Source organism: Ovis aries, chromosome 2 (assembly GCF_016772045.2).
Source record: "Ovis aries strain OAR_USU_Benz2616 breed Rambouillet chromosome 2, ARS-UI_Ramb_v3.0, whole genome shotgun sequence".
Taxonomy (NCBI): Eukaryota; Metazoa; Chordata; class Mammalia; order Artiodactyla; family Bovidae; genus Ovis; species Ovis aries.
The window spans coordinates 138,238,719-138,255,853 of NC_056055.1; the positions used below are offsets into that span (position 1 = coordinate 138,238,719).

General features: G+C 36.4%; 1 protein-coding gene across 6 annotated transcripts in view; it reads right to left on the minus strand.

Moving 5' to 3' along the window:
• Positions 1–3,532: 3,532 nt before the first annotated feature.
• DCAF17 (DDB1 and CUL4 associated factor 17) overlaps positions 3,533–17,135 on the minus strand; it is a 30,267-nt gene continuing 16,664 nt past the window's right edge. For all 6 annotated transcript variants that reach the window (XM_060411109.1, XM_042243729.1, XM_042243728.1 and 3 more), the window contains 5 exons: positions 13,839–13,948; positions 11,172–11,262; positions 10,390–10,473; positions 9,692–9,847; positions 3,533–8,940 (listed from right to left, as the gene is read on the minus strand). In XM_060411109.1, the coding sequence (XP_060267092.1) occupies positions 8,773–8,940; positions 9,692–9,847; positions 10,390–10,473; positions 11,172–11,262; positions 13,839–13,948 (609 nt within the window). In that variant the 3' untranslated portion in view covers positions 3,533–8,772. The remainder of the gene's footprint in view (positions 8,941–9,691; positions 9,848–10,389; positions 10,474–11,171; positions 11,263–13,838; positions 13,949–17,135) is intronic.

Sequence of the window (17,135 nt, forward strand, 5' to 3'; positions counted from 1 at the left end):
TTTTCCAGCATGAGGGCTTTTCCAATGAGTCAGCTCTTCACTTTGGGTGCCCCAAATATTGGAGCTTCAGCACCAGCATCAGGCCCTCCAATGAATATTCAGGGTTGACTGGTTGGATCTCCTTGCAGTCCAAGGGACTCTCAAGAGTCTTCTCCAGCACCACAGTTCAAAAGCATCAATTCTTCAGCACTCAGTCTTTCTTATGGTCCAACTCTCACATCCATACATGACTACTGGGAAAAAACCACAGCTTTGACTACACAGATCTTTGTCAGCAAAATGATGTCTCTGTTTTCTAATACACTGTCTGGTTTTGTCATAACTTTCCTTCTAAGGAGCAAGTGTCTTTTAATTTCATGATTTCAATCAGTGTCTGCAGTGATTTTGGAACCCAAGAAAATAAAGTCTGTCACTGCTTCCACTTTTTCCCTTCTATTTGCCATAAAGTGATGCGACAAGATGCCATGATCTTAGTGTTTTGAATGTTGAGTTTCAAGCCAACATTTTCACTCTCCTCTTTCACTTTCATCAAGAGGCTCTTCAGTTCCTCTTTGCTTTCTGCAGTTAGAGTGGTATCATCTGCATATTTGATGTTGTTGATATTTCTTCCAGCAATCTTTATTCTAGCCTGTGATTCATCCAGTCCAGCGTTTCACATGATGTGTTCTGCATACGGGGCTTCCCTAGTGGCTCAGACAGTGAAGAATCTGCCTGCAGTGCAGGAGATCCGGGTTCAATCCCTGGGTCAGGAAGATCCCCTGGAGAAGAGCATGGCAATTCACTCCAGTATTCTTGCCTGGAGAATCCCATGGACAGCAGAGCCTGGCAGGCTACATTCCAGAGGGTCACACCAAGCCAGACACGACTAAAGCGACTTAGCATGCAGATGCATTCTGCACATAAGTTAAATAAGCAAGATGACAATATATAGCCTTGTCATACTCCTTGCCCAATTTTAAACCAGTCAGTTGTTCCATGTCCGGTTCAGGTCTCTGGTTTTAGGTGTACAATGTGATTCAGTTATAGATATGTATTTTTTTCAGATTATTTTTCATCATATATTATTCCAAGATTTTGAATATAGTTCCCTGTTTTGTACAACAAATCTTTGTTGTTTGTTGATTTTATGTGTAGTAGTTTGTATGTTGGAGAAGGCAATGGCAACCCACTCCAGTACTCTTGCCTAGAAAATCACATGGACAGAGGAGCCTGGTGGGCTGCAGTCTATGGGGTTGCTAAGAGTCGGATACGACTGAGCGACTTCACTTCCACTTTCATGCATTGGAGTAAGAAATAGCAACCCACTCTAGTGTTCTTGCCTGGAGAATCCCAGTGACGGGGGGAGCCTGGTGGGCTGCCGTCTATGGGGTCGCGAAGAGTCGGACATGACTGAAGTGATTTAGCAGCAGCAGCAGCAGTTTGTATGTATTAATCCCATACTCCTAATCCCCCTCTTCCCTTTGGTAAATATAAGCTTGTAAATCTATGTGTTTTGTTTATAGATTCATTTGTATTATTTTTTAGATTCCACATATAAGGGATATTACATATTTGTCTTTCTCTGTTGGAGCTACTTTACTTAGTATGATATCCTCTAGGTCTATCCATGTTGCTGCAAAAGGCAGTATTCCATTCTGTTTTATGGCTGAGTAGTATTCCATTGTATGTTTCCTATGTCTTCTTAAACCAACTGTCTGTTGATGTCTTGTTATTGTAAATAGTGCTGCTATGAACACTGGGATACTCTTCACAAATTAAGAGTTTTCATCTTTTCCAGGTATATGCCCAGGAACAAGACTGCTGAATCATATGGTAACTCTATTTTAGTTTTTTAAGGAACCTCTAGATTGCTTTCCATAGTGGCTACACCAATCTACATTCTCACCAACAGTATAGGAGAGTTAACTTTTCTTCACTCTCTCTCCAGCATTTATTTGTAGGCTTTTAAATAACAACCATTATGACAGGTGTGAGGTGATACCTCATTGTGGTTTTGATTTGTATTTCTCTAATAACTAGGGATGTTAAGCATCTATTCATGTGCTTATTGGCTATCTGGATGTCTTCTTTGGAGAAATGTCTATTTAGGTTTTCTGCTCATGTTTTGATCGGGTTTTCTGATACTGACTTTTATGAGCTGTGTGTAATTTGAATATTAATCCATCAGTTGCATCATTGCAAATATTTTCTCCATTCCATAGGTTGCCTTTTTTTTTTTTTTGATGGCTTCCTTCACTGTGCAAAAGCTTTTAAATTGATTAGGTCCCACTTGTTTATTTTTGCTTTTATTTCTATTGCCTTGGGACAATATTGCTATTAATTATGTCTGAGAATGTTTTGCCTATGTTTTTCTAAGAGTTTTATGGTGTCACATCTTATATTTAGGTCTTTAAACTAGGTTGAATTTATTTTTGTAGATGGTGTGAGGAAGTTTTTTCTTTTTTTTTTTTTGACGTTTTCTAATTTCATTGATTTATGTATAGCTGTCCAGCTCTCCCAACACCACTTGCTGAAGAGACTTTTCTACCTTGCATTTCTTGCCTCCTTTGTTGTAGATTAACTGGCCATAGGTGTGTGGGTTTATTTCTGGGCTGTTTCCTCTGTCCCATAAATCCCTATGTCTGTTTCTGTGCCAGTAGAATGCTGTTTTGATAACCGTAGCTTTGTAGTATAATGCGAAGTCTAAGAGTTAGTTATGCCTCTAGCTTTCTTCTTCAGGATTGTTCTGGCAATTCTGGGTCTTTTGTGGTTCCACATTATTTTAGGATTATTTTCTCTATGTGAAATATGTCCCAGATATTTTGATAGGGATCACATAAAATCTGTAGAGTGCTTTGGGTAGTATGGTCATTTTACTATAATAATTCTCCCAATCTGAGAGCATGGGATACCTTTCCATTCTTTGAATCATCTTACGTTTCTCTGATCAATGTTTTATAGTTTTCAGTGTACAGGTCTTTTATCGCCTTGGTTTACTCGCTAAGTTGTGTTCAACTCCTGTGACCCCATGGACTGTAGCCCACCAGGATCCTGTCTATGGGATTCTCCAGGCAAGAATACTGGAGTGGGTTGCCATTTCCTTCTCCAGGGGATCTCCCCAACACAGGAATCAAACCCGGGCCTCCTGCATTGCAGATTCTTTACTGACTAAGCTATGAGGGAAGCCCTTCATCTCCTTGGTTCAATTTATTCTTAAGTTTTTTTTCCTTTCTTGATGCAATTTTAAACAATTTTTTTGAAACTTCCTCTTTCTGTTATTTCATTGTTAGTAAAAAGAAATATAATGGATTTCTGTATATTATTCTTGTATCCTGCTACTTTTCTGAATTCATTTATTATTTGTAACAGTGTTGTGTGCTGGAGTTTTTAGGGTTCTCTACATAGGGTATTATACCATGCAGAATAATTTTGCCTGGCCATTTAGGAAAAAGTCTGGAAGCTTCTTAAAAGGTTAAGCATATATCTAATATATGACCCAACCGTTCCTTCCTTAGTATTTAGCAAACAGAAATAATGCCTATGTCCATACAAATTTGTCTGCAAATGCTCACAATAGCTTTATTTGTAGTAGCCAAAAAATGGTAACAACTCAAATGTACATTAGCAGATAAATATATTAACAAGTTTTTATTATGTAAGTACAATGGAGTGCTACTTAGCAACAAAAAGAAATAAACTATTGATACATGCAATACAAATGGATATCAGAGTAACAATACTGAGTAAAAGAAGCAGGAAAAAAAGTACTTACCATATAACTTTTAAATAAAATTCTAAAAATTCAAACTAATCTCAAGTGACAGAAATGGATTAGTGGTTGCCTTGGAAGGGAGAGGGGGCCCAGAGAAGCAGGAGGGAAGGATTACAAAGAAGCAAGAGGAGACTTTTTGAGGTGATAGATGTATTAATTATCTTGATTGTGGTGATGGTTTCATTGGTGCATATATGTAAAAATTATCAAATTGTACACTTTAAATATTATAATTTATTGTATATACATGATACCTCAATAAATTTGTTTAGAAAATTAAAAATTTACACATGGGCAAACACATGAAAATGTGCTTACTATCATTAGTTAATAAAGAAATATGAATTAAACCACACCAAATATAGCTGTTGGGGAAAGCATACAGCTTATTTAATGTGCTTTCATGTTAGCATCAAAAATTCACCTGACAGAAATAACATGAACTGGTAACTGTTACAGAAAAAGCTCATCTTCTGTTTTATTACAGTGTTTTGGTGCCATCCTGACCAGTACCAGCAGTCATGTGGAAGAGTCTAAAACATCTCTTCAGCAACTCAGGTTTTTTCTCAGATGTTGGTCTTCATTATAGGAAAAAGAGTCCCTTGGTGAGTGATGTATTCCATGTTTGAGAAAGAATAACTCAAGCTGAGTTTTGGGTTTCTTTACTGTTATCACAAAGAAAGAATGTTTTCAGCAGTTCCTTGCAGGAGGTGGTGTTAAAAAGGATAAAGGGGTAGATCTGACAAGAGGGCTACTAGGCACATGTAGCAATAGTCAAAGTATCAACTGGAAATAATACACCCACCACCAATACTAAGATGAAAAAGACTAAGCAGAAAGGTTGGAGAAAATGTGGAGCAATTGGAACTCCCCATGGTTACACGCATGTAAAATGGTACAATCCTTTGGAAAAAAGGTCTGGCAGTTTTTTAAAACTAAACATATACCTAATCAAGGACCCAATGATTTCATACTTAGATGTTTACTCAAGATGAATAAAGACATGTGTTTACACACACACACACACACAATTTGTACAAGAATGTTCACGGTAGCTTTTCATAATATTAAAAATAAAAAAAAAAAGGAAATAGGCCAGGTATCCATCAGCAGGAAAGTGGAAAAAAATACTCAGCGATGAAAAGAAATGAACCACTGATACAGGCAACATGAATTAATCTCAAAAACATGCTAAGTGAAAGAAGCATTATACTTTGTATGATTTCATTTATATGAAGTTTTAGAACAGGCAAATTTAATCTGTGAGGCAAAATAATCAGAACAGTAGTTATATCTGAGAGGTAGGTGGGGACTGCCTCGGTAGGGGCATGAGGAGACTCTCTGGCATGATTGTACTGTTCTAAATTTTGAATAGGGTTTGGGTTGCATGAGGTATATGGATTTGTGAAAAAAAATCAGCAAATTTATATACTTAACATTTGTGCATTATGTTGCATGTAAATGTACACTGAAAAATTTTAAAATTAAACTATAATAAACTATATTTATATAATAAATATAAATGAAGTATTAAGGGGATGTATACTGATGTCTGCAATTTATTTTAAATGCACCATAAACATAACATGGATGGATAAGTAATAAAACATGTAGAATAAAATGAATAATCCATGTGGTTGGTTATTTGCGTATTTACTATAAAATTCTGTCAATTTTGCTATATGTTTGAACATTTTTATAATAAAATGATGGGGGAAGATTCCCAGGCCTTATCTTCCTATTAATACCCTCGGCCTGGAACAAATTATTCTTTCCATAGGATAGAAACTCTATAGAAACTTAGGGACCAGAAATTAACCCCTGCATACTTTCTGGGACTCTAAAAGGTAAGTCATACATGTAAACATTTTAAGAAAGGTAAGAAAATATAATAATATTGAAAAGGAAGCCAAGTTACATTACATTACATACTGGTGTTTATTATCACCACAAAATCAGATGAGAGTATTACTTTTTGTACTTTTTAAAAGCTGACTTTTTTCGGCCATTGCAGGAAGAGCTATCTTTTATGTCAAGTTATACATATGAATTTCCTACAGGAAATCAACCCTGAATATTCATTGGAGGGACTGATGCTGAAGCTTGAAGCTCCAGTATTTTGGCCACCTGATGCAAACAGCTGACTCATCAGATGCTGGAAAAGATTGAAGGCAGGAAGAGAAGGGGATGACAGAGGACGAGATGCTTGGATGGCATCACTGACTCAATGGATATTAATTTGAGCAAGCTCTGGGAGATGGTGAAGGACAGGGAAGCGTGGCATGCTGCAGTCCATGGGGTCGCAAAGAGTCAGACACGACTGACATCTGAACAACAATATATGAATAGGCCAGTGTGACCAACTTTGTCCAGAATCTGGATATCTAATCATCATTTAAAAAAAGACTTTTGAGCATTTTCCTATATACATAATATTATCATTGTTAACATGCTATATATGGGATAAAATAACATCCTTTGCCTTTGGAGAGCTTTAGAGGAAATTTGGTGTAAGGCTGCATCAAACAAATCTAAATTCATCTCCCATCTCTGCAGGACCTTGGGCAAATTAACTTCTGTGAGCCTCAGTTTCCTCATTTGTAACATGAGGAAGGATAATATAGGTCACACCTCATACGGTTAATCTGAATCTTAAGTGAGACACTTCATTTTACATGTATCACAGTGACTGATAGAAAGTGAAAGTCGCTCAGTCGTGCCTGACTCTTTGGGACCCCACAGACTGTACAGTCCATGGAATTCTCCATGCCAGAATACTGGAGTGGGTAGCCTTTCCCTTCTCCAGAGGATCTTCCCAAATTAGGGATAGAATCCAGGTCTCCCACATTGCAGGTGGGTTCTTTACCAGCTGACCCACAAGAGAAGCCCGACTGACAGAAAACACTCAGTAAATACGTTATCATTAAGAATAACATATGCACAAGAAACAAAACATTCAGCTGATGGAAAATGTAGAATACCTTAGTTTGTTTAAATAGAGCGGTATCATCTTAAGATAGTTCTCAGATGCCTTTGTGAATAGATGAGTTTCTACTTTTTAAAAAAATCTGACAGGACTGAAGTCTTAAGACATCCTTTTCTGAAATACTTTTGGAAATGGAGAGCAGGCTTTCTGCTTTTACATAGCACCACACCTGCTTTAAAACCTACACACACTGGTTTTTCTTTTCTCTGATTTTTCTTTTAATCTATTTCCTCTTATCAGACTTGTTTTTCAAGATATAAATTCACTGGACAGGACTGTTTAGATATAGCTCATGTTTTAGTTGGAAGTTTGGGGCAAAATTCTAGCACATTATAACTATCCAACTTCTTTGTAATCACAAATATACCTCCAAAATACTCTGAAAGCTTGAAATATTAAATAGTACTACTATGTATGCTATTGAGAATGGATTTTTCAACTAGTAGATATAAAATGATAAGAATTTAATAGATGAAGATAGTTTTATTATCTTGATCATGAGGTAATCACTTCTACTTTCCCAAATGATTATACATAGGAGCAGATTTGGCAAGATTTATTTTTAGCCAACACATAAATACTTACCCCTATTCTAAAATGTTGGCAATCTTCTTTTCTATTGCACAAATGACAGTTTTAAGTTTGCTCCCTTTATTGCTTTTAAATTTATGGACTCTTTTACTAATATCTTGACTTTGTGAATAGCTAACACCTTTCTCTCATCAGCCCTGTTGAGCACAATAAGCTTAAAATTTATCTGCAAACTTCAAGGGCAGGGCAGAATTCACATTATTCTTAACATACCAAGCCAAAACTGAAGAACTGGATAATTTTAATATAAATCATCCAAGCTAAAATCCCATATTTTAACTTTACATTTGAATCAGCAATGATTTTTACTGCTGTTTTCTCCCCTTCTATTTTTACCACTTTTTTTTTTTTTTTGAGTCTGAATCAGAGAATGTGCTAAACATGTGGCTTGCAGGCAACCGGATTTCTCTAGTAGGAAGCACAAAGAAACATTTTCTCCCTTTACTTGGGTTGCTTTTATTTAACATTCTTAAGAATGATTATCTGAGTTCAAGAATCGTATTTCCATCGGTTCTAACAAAGAAGAAAAAAAAAATACTCATTTCACAATTAAGATAGAACCAAAAGCTTTTTCTAGCTGTCAGTCAGTCTCCAAACTAATAAAAACTCCTGGGACTTTATCTATTCTTCCCACAGGGAGCAGAGCTGGTGTAACCTAGGATACCTTTATCTTACCGCTTAGGTGTAAAAATATTGTCTAAGCAGAACTGGCAGATTCACCAAATAAATAAAATAGTGAAATTAGTACAATATTTTTAGATGTATTAACAGCTAAACCAGCTATGTATGAGAAAAAAAATCACTTAAAGCTTGCTTGAACTCTTTTAGATTAGTCTAACAGAAACACACAAAAAACAATGGGAACATCAAAGAGAAAAAAACCATGGAAAAGTCAACTTCTGCTACTACATATAATATCAAACACGTACACATATATATATATTTTAAAAACCATGATGACACAGTTTTGTTTCCAAGTATGCTTTCATATTACAGATCTCATCTTCCATCCTTCAAGTCTGGTTGACAGGATATAGGATCTGCTTCTGTATGTTCTGTATCCTTCTGTCTCTTCCTCCTAGTTTCACCAGTCAAAATTCCATGCCATCCTTTAATAACCATGCTAAACACCCCCTATTCAATGACCTCCAAATGATCAGAATTAACTTTCCTTCTCTGACCTTTAGTATTTTATATTTGCATCACCACCCACCTAAAAAACTGCAAAATGCCAGGCTTCTTGGGATGTTATTGTAAAAACCTTTATATAAAGTGAAGTCCTCACCACCTTGTATGGCCAGAGTTTAAAAAAGAAGTCACAATCGTCGGAAGTCAACACAAGACCTTTTTTGGAAAACACTGGAGAATATACTATGCAGATGATAAAAAAGAGGACTGGACATGGCTCCTGGGGTGTTTGGCTAGAAGTCTCCTAAGTTACATCTCAAAATCTAAAATTATTGTGATCTCTTTTACTCCTTTTGTCTGTGGTTTCCTCTTCTTCCCCAGGGTCACATACCATCTGGTAAACATAGCAGCTGAAGACCCTGCTGGGCTTCTGCTCTATGTGTAGTACCAAGTCTCTGTCAAAGTAGACTTCATGGCTGTACGTCTGCAATGAAAACACAGGCAAATGGGATTTCCTCTTCACATAACCATGTTCAATACTGTTTCACTAAGCTGTCACAGCATCTTTAGGGATGCTCAACTATATACTTGAAGGCAAAATAGTTGCCAGAAATGGTTTATTTTTCATTATTTGTGGATATGCAGATGACTTACGAGAAAAGCATTACACAAAATATTAAGAATGAAGAGTCCTGGACTTAGATGTCTGAACACCCAGATTCTATTGCCAACATTGCTACTATTTCACTTGTGACCATGGGCAAGTTGCTAAATCTTTCACATTCTCCACTGATAAAACAATGATTGGATAAAGTGACATCTACCGTTCCTTACAACTTTTATATTCCATATTACTTAGGAGAGACAAATGCTTCCAAGAGTGCTTGAAAACTCTACATGATTAGAAGTCTCTATTAAGTAACTGTGAGAATTCAATACAGAAACAGCATTTTTATTTTTCAAAACATTACCAAACTTGTAAAATGGGAGGAAATCAGACTGTGGTCAGATAGTATGCCTCAGGAGAAAACATGAAGCTTTAAGACCACTGGTACTCTACTTTCTAGGGGAGAAAGGCTTAAGAACTCATTCTGTCATGTGGGTAGGAAAATCTCTTTCACAAGGTCATTGGTAGAGATAAACCTGGACTGATATGAACACAGTGACATCTGTTCCAATAAAAGTCAGCTATAAAGAAAACTCTCAAAACTTTGTATTCTGTAGACTCTACTCACCACATCCCATGACTCCATGAGTGGAATACTTTTAAGTAAAGTTCCATATTCATTACAGTGGAAATCCAGGTGAGCTTTTCCTTCAGCATCTATTTGAGTAACAGCTACCACAGAAAGCAAATCCAACTCATCTTCATAGTCGACAATTTTGAAAGTCTTACGGAACAGAAGACAAAGTAAAATAAATGAGAGGCAAAATCCAGTTTTGATTATTTCTACAGTTGTGGCTTAACTATTCTAACATTATAAAACTATGTAGAAAGAAAAAGAATGGGTGGGAGCATAGATAGAAATGTCATCTCCAAAGGCTGAGCTGATTTACCACACCCTCACACCTTCTTCCTCAGGGCCATGAACACTGACAAACACATCTAAGTCTAGTAAGTGAAACATAAGGCGAAAGTCACAATCATCAGAATATAACTCAATAATTTTCTCATAAGAGATTTCCCTAGGAAGCATGCACATCAACACAACAAAAAAATAAGCTAGTAATTGTTTTTTCAAAGTATTTTGGTCCTATGAACCCTTCTACAAGCAAAATCTCATGAATAATTTCAGTATGAAAGGAGAGGATGATGGGGTGCCCTGGTTCAAACAGCTTGCACAATTCTACTAAGGTTGCGTGGAGCTTCCTGACCTCTATCCCAGGGCAAGTTCATGCTAGTTTGGTTTATTATTTCTGGCTAAAGTCATACCTCTTGTTCTGGGTCATCATCCAGAATGGTGAAACTTCTTTTTACCACCCGTCCAGAAGCTGTAACAGTGGGTAGGTTTTCATTCTATTACATGGAGAGAAATAAAAAGCTATGACAAGTACCGTTATATGTAGTTGATGGCAAGACTAAACAAATTTGTTAAAACTAACCAATCCTTCTCCAACATCCATAAGTCTTTCCTCAGTTGAGAAAATTCTGAATCAGGTTCCAGATCCTCCAATTAGTAAAAATACTTAATTACAATAAAATTTCTAAAGAATAAAATACCAAAATAGGCAAAAATAAACACAGAGGTTACAGATTTAGTATGTGGCTTGCCCTTCTGATTTCTGCCTTAGTATAGTATAGCAAATAAAAGAGTGGCTCTGTTTTTCTCTGCATGATTTTCTTCCTGTTCTTAATTTGTATGCTAAAGAAAAAGAATCATTTGGAATTAAAGAATGGTGTGTGATTTTTTTAACCCAATTTACCCTAGGTTTGCACAATTAATTAAACCTAAAGGTCAATAACTTATCAAAAAAATTTAAAGAGAAACCCAGAAAGGAAACAGAAATAAGCAAAAGACAAAGTCAATATAATTGACTCTTTTCAAATCTCATAGGTACGTGGGGCTAAGACTGGCTACCCATATGGACAAAATGAACAGACTTTTACAGGACTGTGTTGTTCTTTTCAGCCACACTAAAAGGCACACTCATTTGCACATTATATTCTTCTATAGACAGTGATATACAGAGGATTTTAAAGTACTGCTGACTTACTTTGTTCTTCTCTCTGTTGGCCAAAATGACAAAATCTTCAGAGATCTGATGCTGGGCACTATTATTTTCTACTTCACTTAGCTTTAAAACTCTGAAAAGGTAAAAAGGATTCTAAGAACCTGAGATGTCAACGCAGCATCAAAGTGTCAAAGCTGAACTACTGAAAAGAAACTGAACAAATGAAACTTATACTAACATCCCTGAGTCAGTTCTCTTCTCCTCATTACTCCAAAATATTAATATCTGATTACTTAAGTGTCCAAAACTTTCTTCAAATTTAGAGATTTTGTTAAACAAAAAAACCCACTGGACTTGTGGCAACAGGTGCTACTGAAGCAGCTTGCTGAGGCTTACACTAGCTTCCATGCTGAAAGTCATTCTAAAGAACCTCCTCTCTGCATCCTGCAGTAAGTCTTTAATGTTTCAGCATTAACAGTGGCATTATAGGAGATACTTACATTTTTATTTCTGAAGATAGAATTAGTTATCAATGAACAACACTAAACGTTAAATATAATATAGACTGCATTAGCAACTTAGTCTAAGTTTTCATGATAGAGTAATATTTTAAAACTGCAAATGACTTAATACTTTTTTTGTCTTAGCATTATATTTAAAGGTTTGGGTTTTCTGAGTGTAAATGGCCTCACAGATCAAGCTTGTTAAGCAAGTGAAAATAAAATAATTTTCTCACCACCCACACAAATCTTTTCACAGCATTAACAAGCATCAAAAGCACAATGTCCTCAAATCTTAAGAGTCTCAAGTGCAAGTGAAGAGAGAGCAGGGAGGAGCAGGCCCTGTGGCCAAGGAGAGCTGAAGGCCTTCAAGTTTTGCAGGAGACAAAGAAATCAGATTATATTTAAACCTCTTAATTAGTTATCTTAATTAGTGCCGATATTTAAGAGTGCTTATCTTTTAAAACCTGGCAAAAGGACAACACTCTGTGAAACTTATTTTCTTAAACTCAATATAAAAGATGGGTGGTAACAAACAGGAAGAGTGAGATTTACTGAAGCTGAACTATACTTTTTATGACATTCTGTTAAAAGTTAGTAATCTTTTTTTCATTAAGTTCCTTCATCCTCCTATGAACTGATCTAGAGTAGACTAATTATTACGAAGCATACAAAATAAAGAATGCGGACATTGCCCTTCTTATTCAGTAGATACTCATCGAGCACTTACTCTGCACGAAGACCTGTGCTCCATGCCAGGGTTACGGGTGTCAGCAAGACAGACCCTTTCCCTGTTACGGAGTTCATGATTCCAAAGCAAGATGTTTAAACAGAGAGTCAAACAAATAATTAGTTTAAATTTCTATCAGTACTACAGAAGAAGATTGCATAGTGGACACAGTGAAAATATGACGGGGGAGCTAATCTAATGAAGGGTACCAGGGAAGGACTCTTTGAAAAAGGGACATTTAAAGGGCCATAAAGGATGAACAGAAATTAGGCAGATAAGGGAAACAGACTCCAAGCAGAGTGCACGGGCCCTCAGCTTTCTGAAAAGGCAGCATGACTGAAGTAAACTGAGTGGGAGGAATCTTTTAGATTGGCTCACTGTGTTGGTCTTTTATCTTAAGTGCAACAGGAAGCCATAAAAAGGTTAAAGCAGAATTCACATGGTTACGTTTCCGTGTTTGTTAATGTTTCTAAAAAATCACTCGCGCTGCCAAGAAGAAAACAGATGTAGAGAGTAAAAAGTAGACTCTTGGAGTCTGGTAAGAAGGCTATTACTATAGTCTAGGCTAGCGATGACAGTGGTCTAGCCAAGATGTGACAGTGGCCAAGGGTAGAAAGAGGCAGATTTAAGACATGTCAGCAAAATAAATGTTAGTAGCAAAATAAACTGGATTGATGGGATATGTGGGGTGTGTGTGTGACAGAGAGAGAGAGTATACAGGCAAATGCAACTGAGTGTTTAAGAACATGGAAACTGATAAAACCAAGAAGGTAAGAAAGTGTTAAGAATGAGTCCGGACTTAGGACATAAGCTCAGATGAGAGGTTTCGGCAAACATAAAAATTTTTTGGAGTTTTGGTGTATACATGATCTTCGAAGCCAAGGGAATAAACAAGAATCAAGTAGAAAGGGAACAAGAAAGAGGGGAAAGAGGGTCTAATCCTGAGGACATCTAACAATTAAAGTCTGGGTTAGAAGAGGAAGAACATGAAAGGATATTAAGAAAGATCAGAGAGGGAGGAAAATATTCAGGAGCACTGTGGTGTCAGGGAAACTAAATGAAGAGTGTTTTGATTACATGTAAGATGTGGGTAAACTAAATAAAATAAGGTTTATTTCAAACAACCTTCTACTTCTCCAGCAGTAAGACTGTCTTTTAGAACAAAGATAAATCAGCTCTCATTAATCTTGGAGAAATGAATTAAGACCTGATGTGAAGGAACCAATCTGTGATCTCCTTTCCTTCATATGTCATCCCTTATCCATCAAAGAACTTACCCAAATATAGTATTTAGAGACAGTAAGGGTAAGGTTGAAAGTATAAAGTAATATTTTCTAGATGCCATTCTCTGAGGAAGCACCCTACAAGCAGCTAATAATTTCCACAGTTGGCTCAGTAGTTAGCTGGCAAAAATACAGTTGCCAATAAATACTACCATAAGCCATTTTTAACTTTAAAGTAACTAAGGAAAATACTCACTTGACCTGATTTGGGCCAACATGTATTATTCTGCCAGAAGCGTCAGGGTGGAAGTAGATCCAATCAGATTCTAAAGAACAACATTCCATTTCTTGGATCCCATTTTTTGCCTGAAGTTGGGACAAAATATTGAGAATAAAAATTAAAGGAAAATAAAATAATTTTCAAAACCAGTATCAGTGATAGTCAGTAAGTTAAAGGTATGGGAAGAGAAAATATGAACCAGCTGAACTGGGATGTATATTAGGGATAAATTAGGATACTCAAGCTTGAGAAATCCACAACATTTAAATACAGAAATTTCACAGATGTACCATGCACCGTGCCTCACAAATAATAACTTAAGTTACCATATCTCAAGCATCTAATATGTGTCTGGCACTGGATTACATGTTTTCTACTCATTATTTCTTTTGATCTCAGCAATTCTTGAAGCATATATTGCTATCCTCATCGTATGCATGAGGAAACTGACGCACAAAGAGGAAAAATCATCTGCATAATGTTCTGTACCTACTATTAATAAACAGCAGATTAGCCTTCAAGGTACGTGGATTTTCCCTTATTTAACTGTCATAATTATGTACTTGCAGTCTCCTGCAACTTCTTTCTCCCTTTCCTATCCTCAACAAATTGTCAATCAGAAGAGTAGACAGCACAAAAATAAACATGCAATGAAACAGGTCGGACAGTCTCTCTGCGTAAGTCGGATATTAAACTAATGCTAAGGAAATGGTCTAATACTACCTAGCACTTAAGTAGAGAGATTTGTTTCATACTAGTATATTTAAACATTAAAATAAAGAGATACTGCCATATGGATCACATGTAACAAATGTTTTACGTTACACACAGGAGCACTGGGGACTAATACCATCATGGATACATTAACTTTACTGGCTTTATCCAAGTCATTTAATTTCTCCAATGTAAAATGAAATGACACCTTCTTCTTTATTAGATACTCAAAGTTTCTGACATATAAAAGTATTAATTCCACAGCATATACTGACAGGACACTCTGTTCAAGGTATGACACTAGGTGTTAATACCTGACATGCACTAAACATAATCTTGGTTATCTAGAAGCTCATATTCAAGAAGGGAGACAGAAACAGAGTAAGGCCGTGGAGAAAATAAAGTAGTCAAGCCATACACAGGATATTATCAAGCATCCAACCCAGGTAAGCAGAATTTCAGGAGCTTGAACTCTGCCTTAAAATGAGAAAGTGGCTTGAAAGAAGAGATAGCACAATCAAAAGCACAGATATGTTTGTCCATATAGCATGCATGTGCAAAAACGAGAGTAGCAGACAAAATTAAATTGAGAAGCAGAGTGTCCAGTCATGAGACTGGAGAGGCAGGCAGGGGCTACATCAAAGTACTTTGTATGCCATGTTTTTTAATAATTGGAATTTAGCACATTTTATGTATCAAATTAGCACAGGTATTTTAATTTTTCAAGAACCTAATGATTTCTAAGAGAAATGGTGGCATTATTGTATTTTACATATAAGAACATCAATGAAATTAAACATCTTGGTTGCAACCGCTGACTCCCCTAATGGTCCAGTGGTTAAGACTCTGCTTCCACTGCAGGGGGTGTAAGTTTGATCTCTGGTTGTGGAACTAAGATCTTGCCTGTGTTATGCAGCATAGCCAAAAAAAAAAAGGTTAATGTGTCCATTTTGGCATTATCTCCAAATGCTCCTTCATGTAACATAAAACTTAAAACACACACATAAACATGTACATATAACCCATATCTTTCTTTAGGAGACTATTCTCTTTATTATAACATCTAAACACAACATGCGAAAGAAACATTATCTATCTTTGTGTTAAATACTAGGTAGCATTATTATCAGCTTCTGGAGTTATTATTTGCTCGAATGCTAGTTTAAGGCTCCGTTTAATGGAAAGTTACAGGTCATTTTCTGAATTCTTCAGTTCCCCTGCACATATGTTTTTGGGTTACCAACTTTTCTGACAGGCGCAGAAGTAATGCACATATGCATCATTAAGGTAATGTCACTGCAACGAGGTTGTCCAGCCAAGTATTGAAAACTCCCCTGGATTCAGCAATTATTTATGAATATGCTAAAATAAAGATATGACTAAATGTTACAATTAGTAATTATACAAACAGAGTACTAGATAGCCATGCTTGATGTGGATATTGAAGGCCATTTTATACACACACATAAAAGAATATATTATCAGTTCTTATTTAGGAAGAATATAAACTATGCAGGGTTTGACTGGATAGAAATTTCAACAAAAAAGCAATATGACAGAGTCCTTGGTGGCTGAAGGATGTCCACTGCTGGGCTATGAATAACCAAACCACAAACTTGTGGTAAACAGTCCCCAGAATCCACTGGAAAAGAGGATGTTACTGGGCTAGGCCAAACAGGAGGTGCCACATGTGACAGGCTGATGAGAAAACTGAAGGGAAGAACGCTTCTGCAAAAAAAAAATCCAAAGATACTATACACAATGTTTCCTCGTGGCCATGATCTAAAGGGAAATGGATAAACAGACCCAAGACTGTGCAAATCTTTAGGGTGGTGAAAGGTGACCCGGTGACTCTCAAAGCCACTGGGTCCAACAGAGACTGACTGAGAAAGATTCTGGAAGGGAAGGGTGTGGAATAAGCTGAGTCTGTCTCACAAAAAGTTAATCTGATGTATCAAGAGGTTCCACAACTAAAGTAAATCAACAATATAAAACAAGGATATAAAAAAAAACAAAAACAAGGATATATAAACAACAGTATAAACCCCCCTCCCCTGTGCACTCCCTCTTCTGCACTCATCTCAACCACTGTACTGAGTGGACTGCATTTTACTTAATCTACCTATCTGCTCTGTTTTGAACTTGTGAGAAGGGACTGTCTCCAGCCAAGTCTGGCATATAGTAGGTCCTCAATAATGTTTACTAAATGATAAATCATTTCTAAAAAGAAAATAAAGAAAATTAATTCAAAGGGTAAAAATTTCTATTGTCTTGCTATATACCCTTTCTTCCTATTCTGCCATATATAACTTTAAAATATCCTTGAAAACTTGTTGTTTCAATGCTTATACTGTGACCAACAAAATACTATCTAATTCTTCTCTGAAAAACCAAGAGCAACAAACCGAAGAAGCAGAACCAACAACACATTCCATCAGTAATTTCAGGGGCAGCCTGAACACATTCCACCAATGATTCCCACTATGGAGCTTCTGAGATGCTTTACATGAGGTCAAGGAGACGGTAAGAAGAAAAACTAATACATCTTTGGTGCCCTGA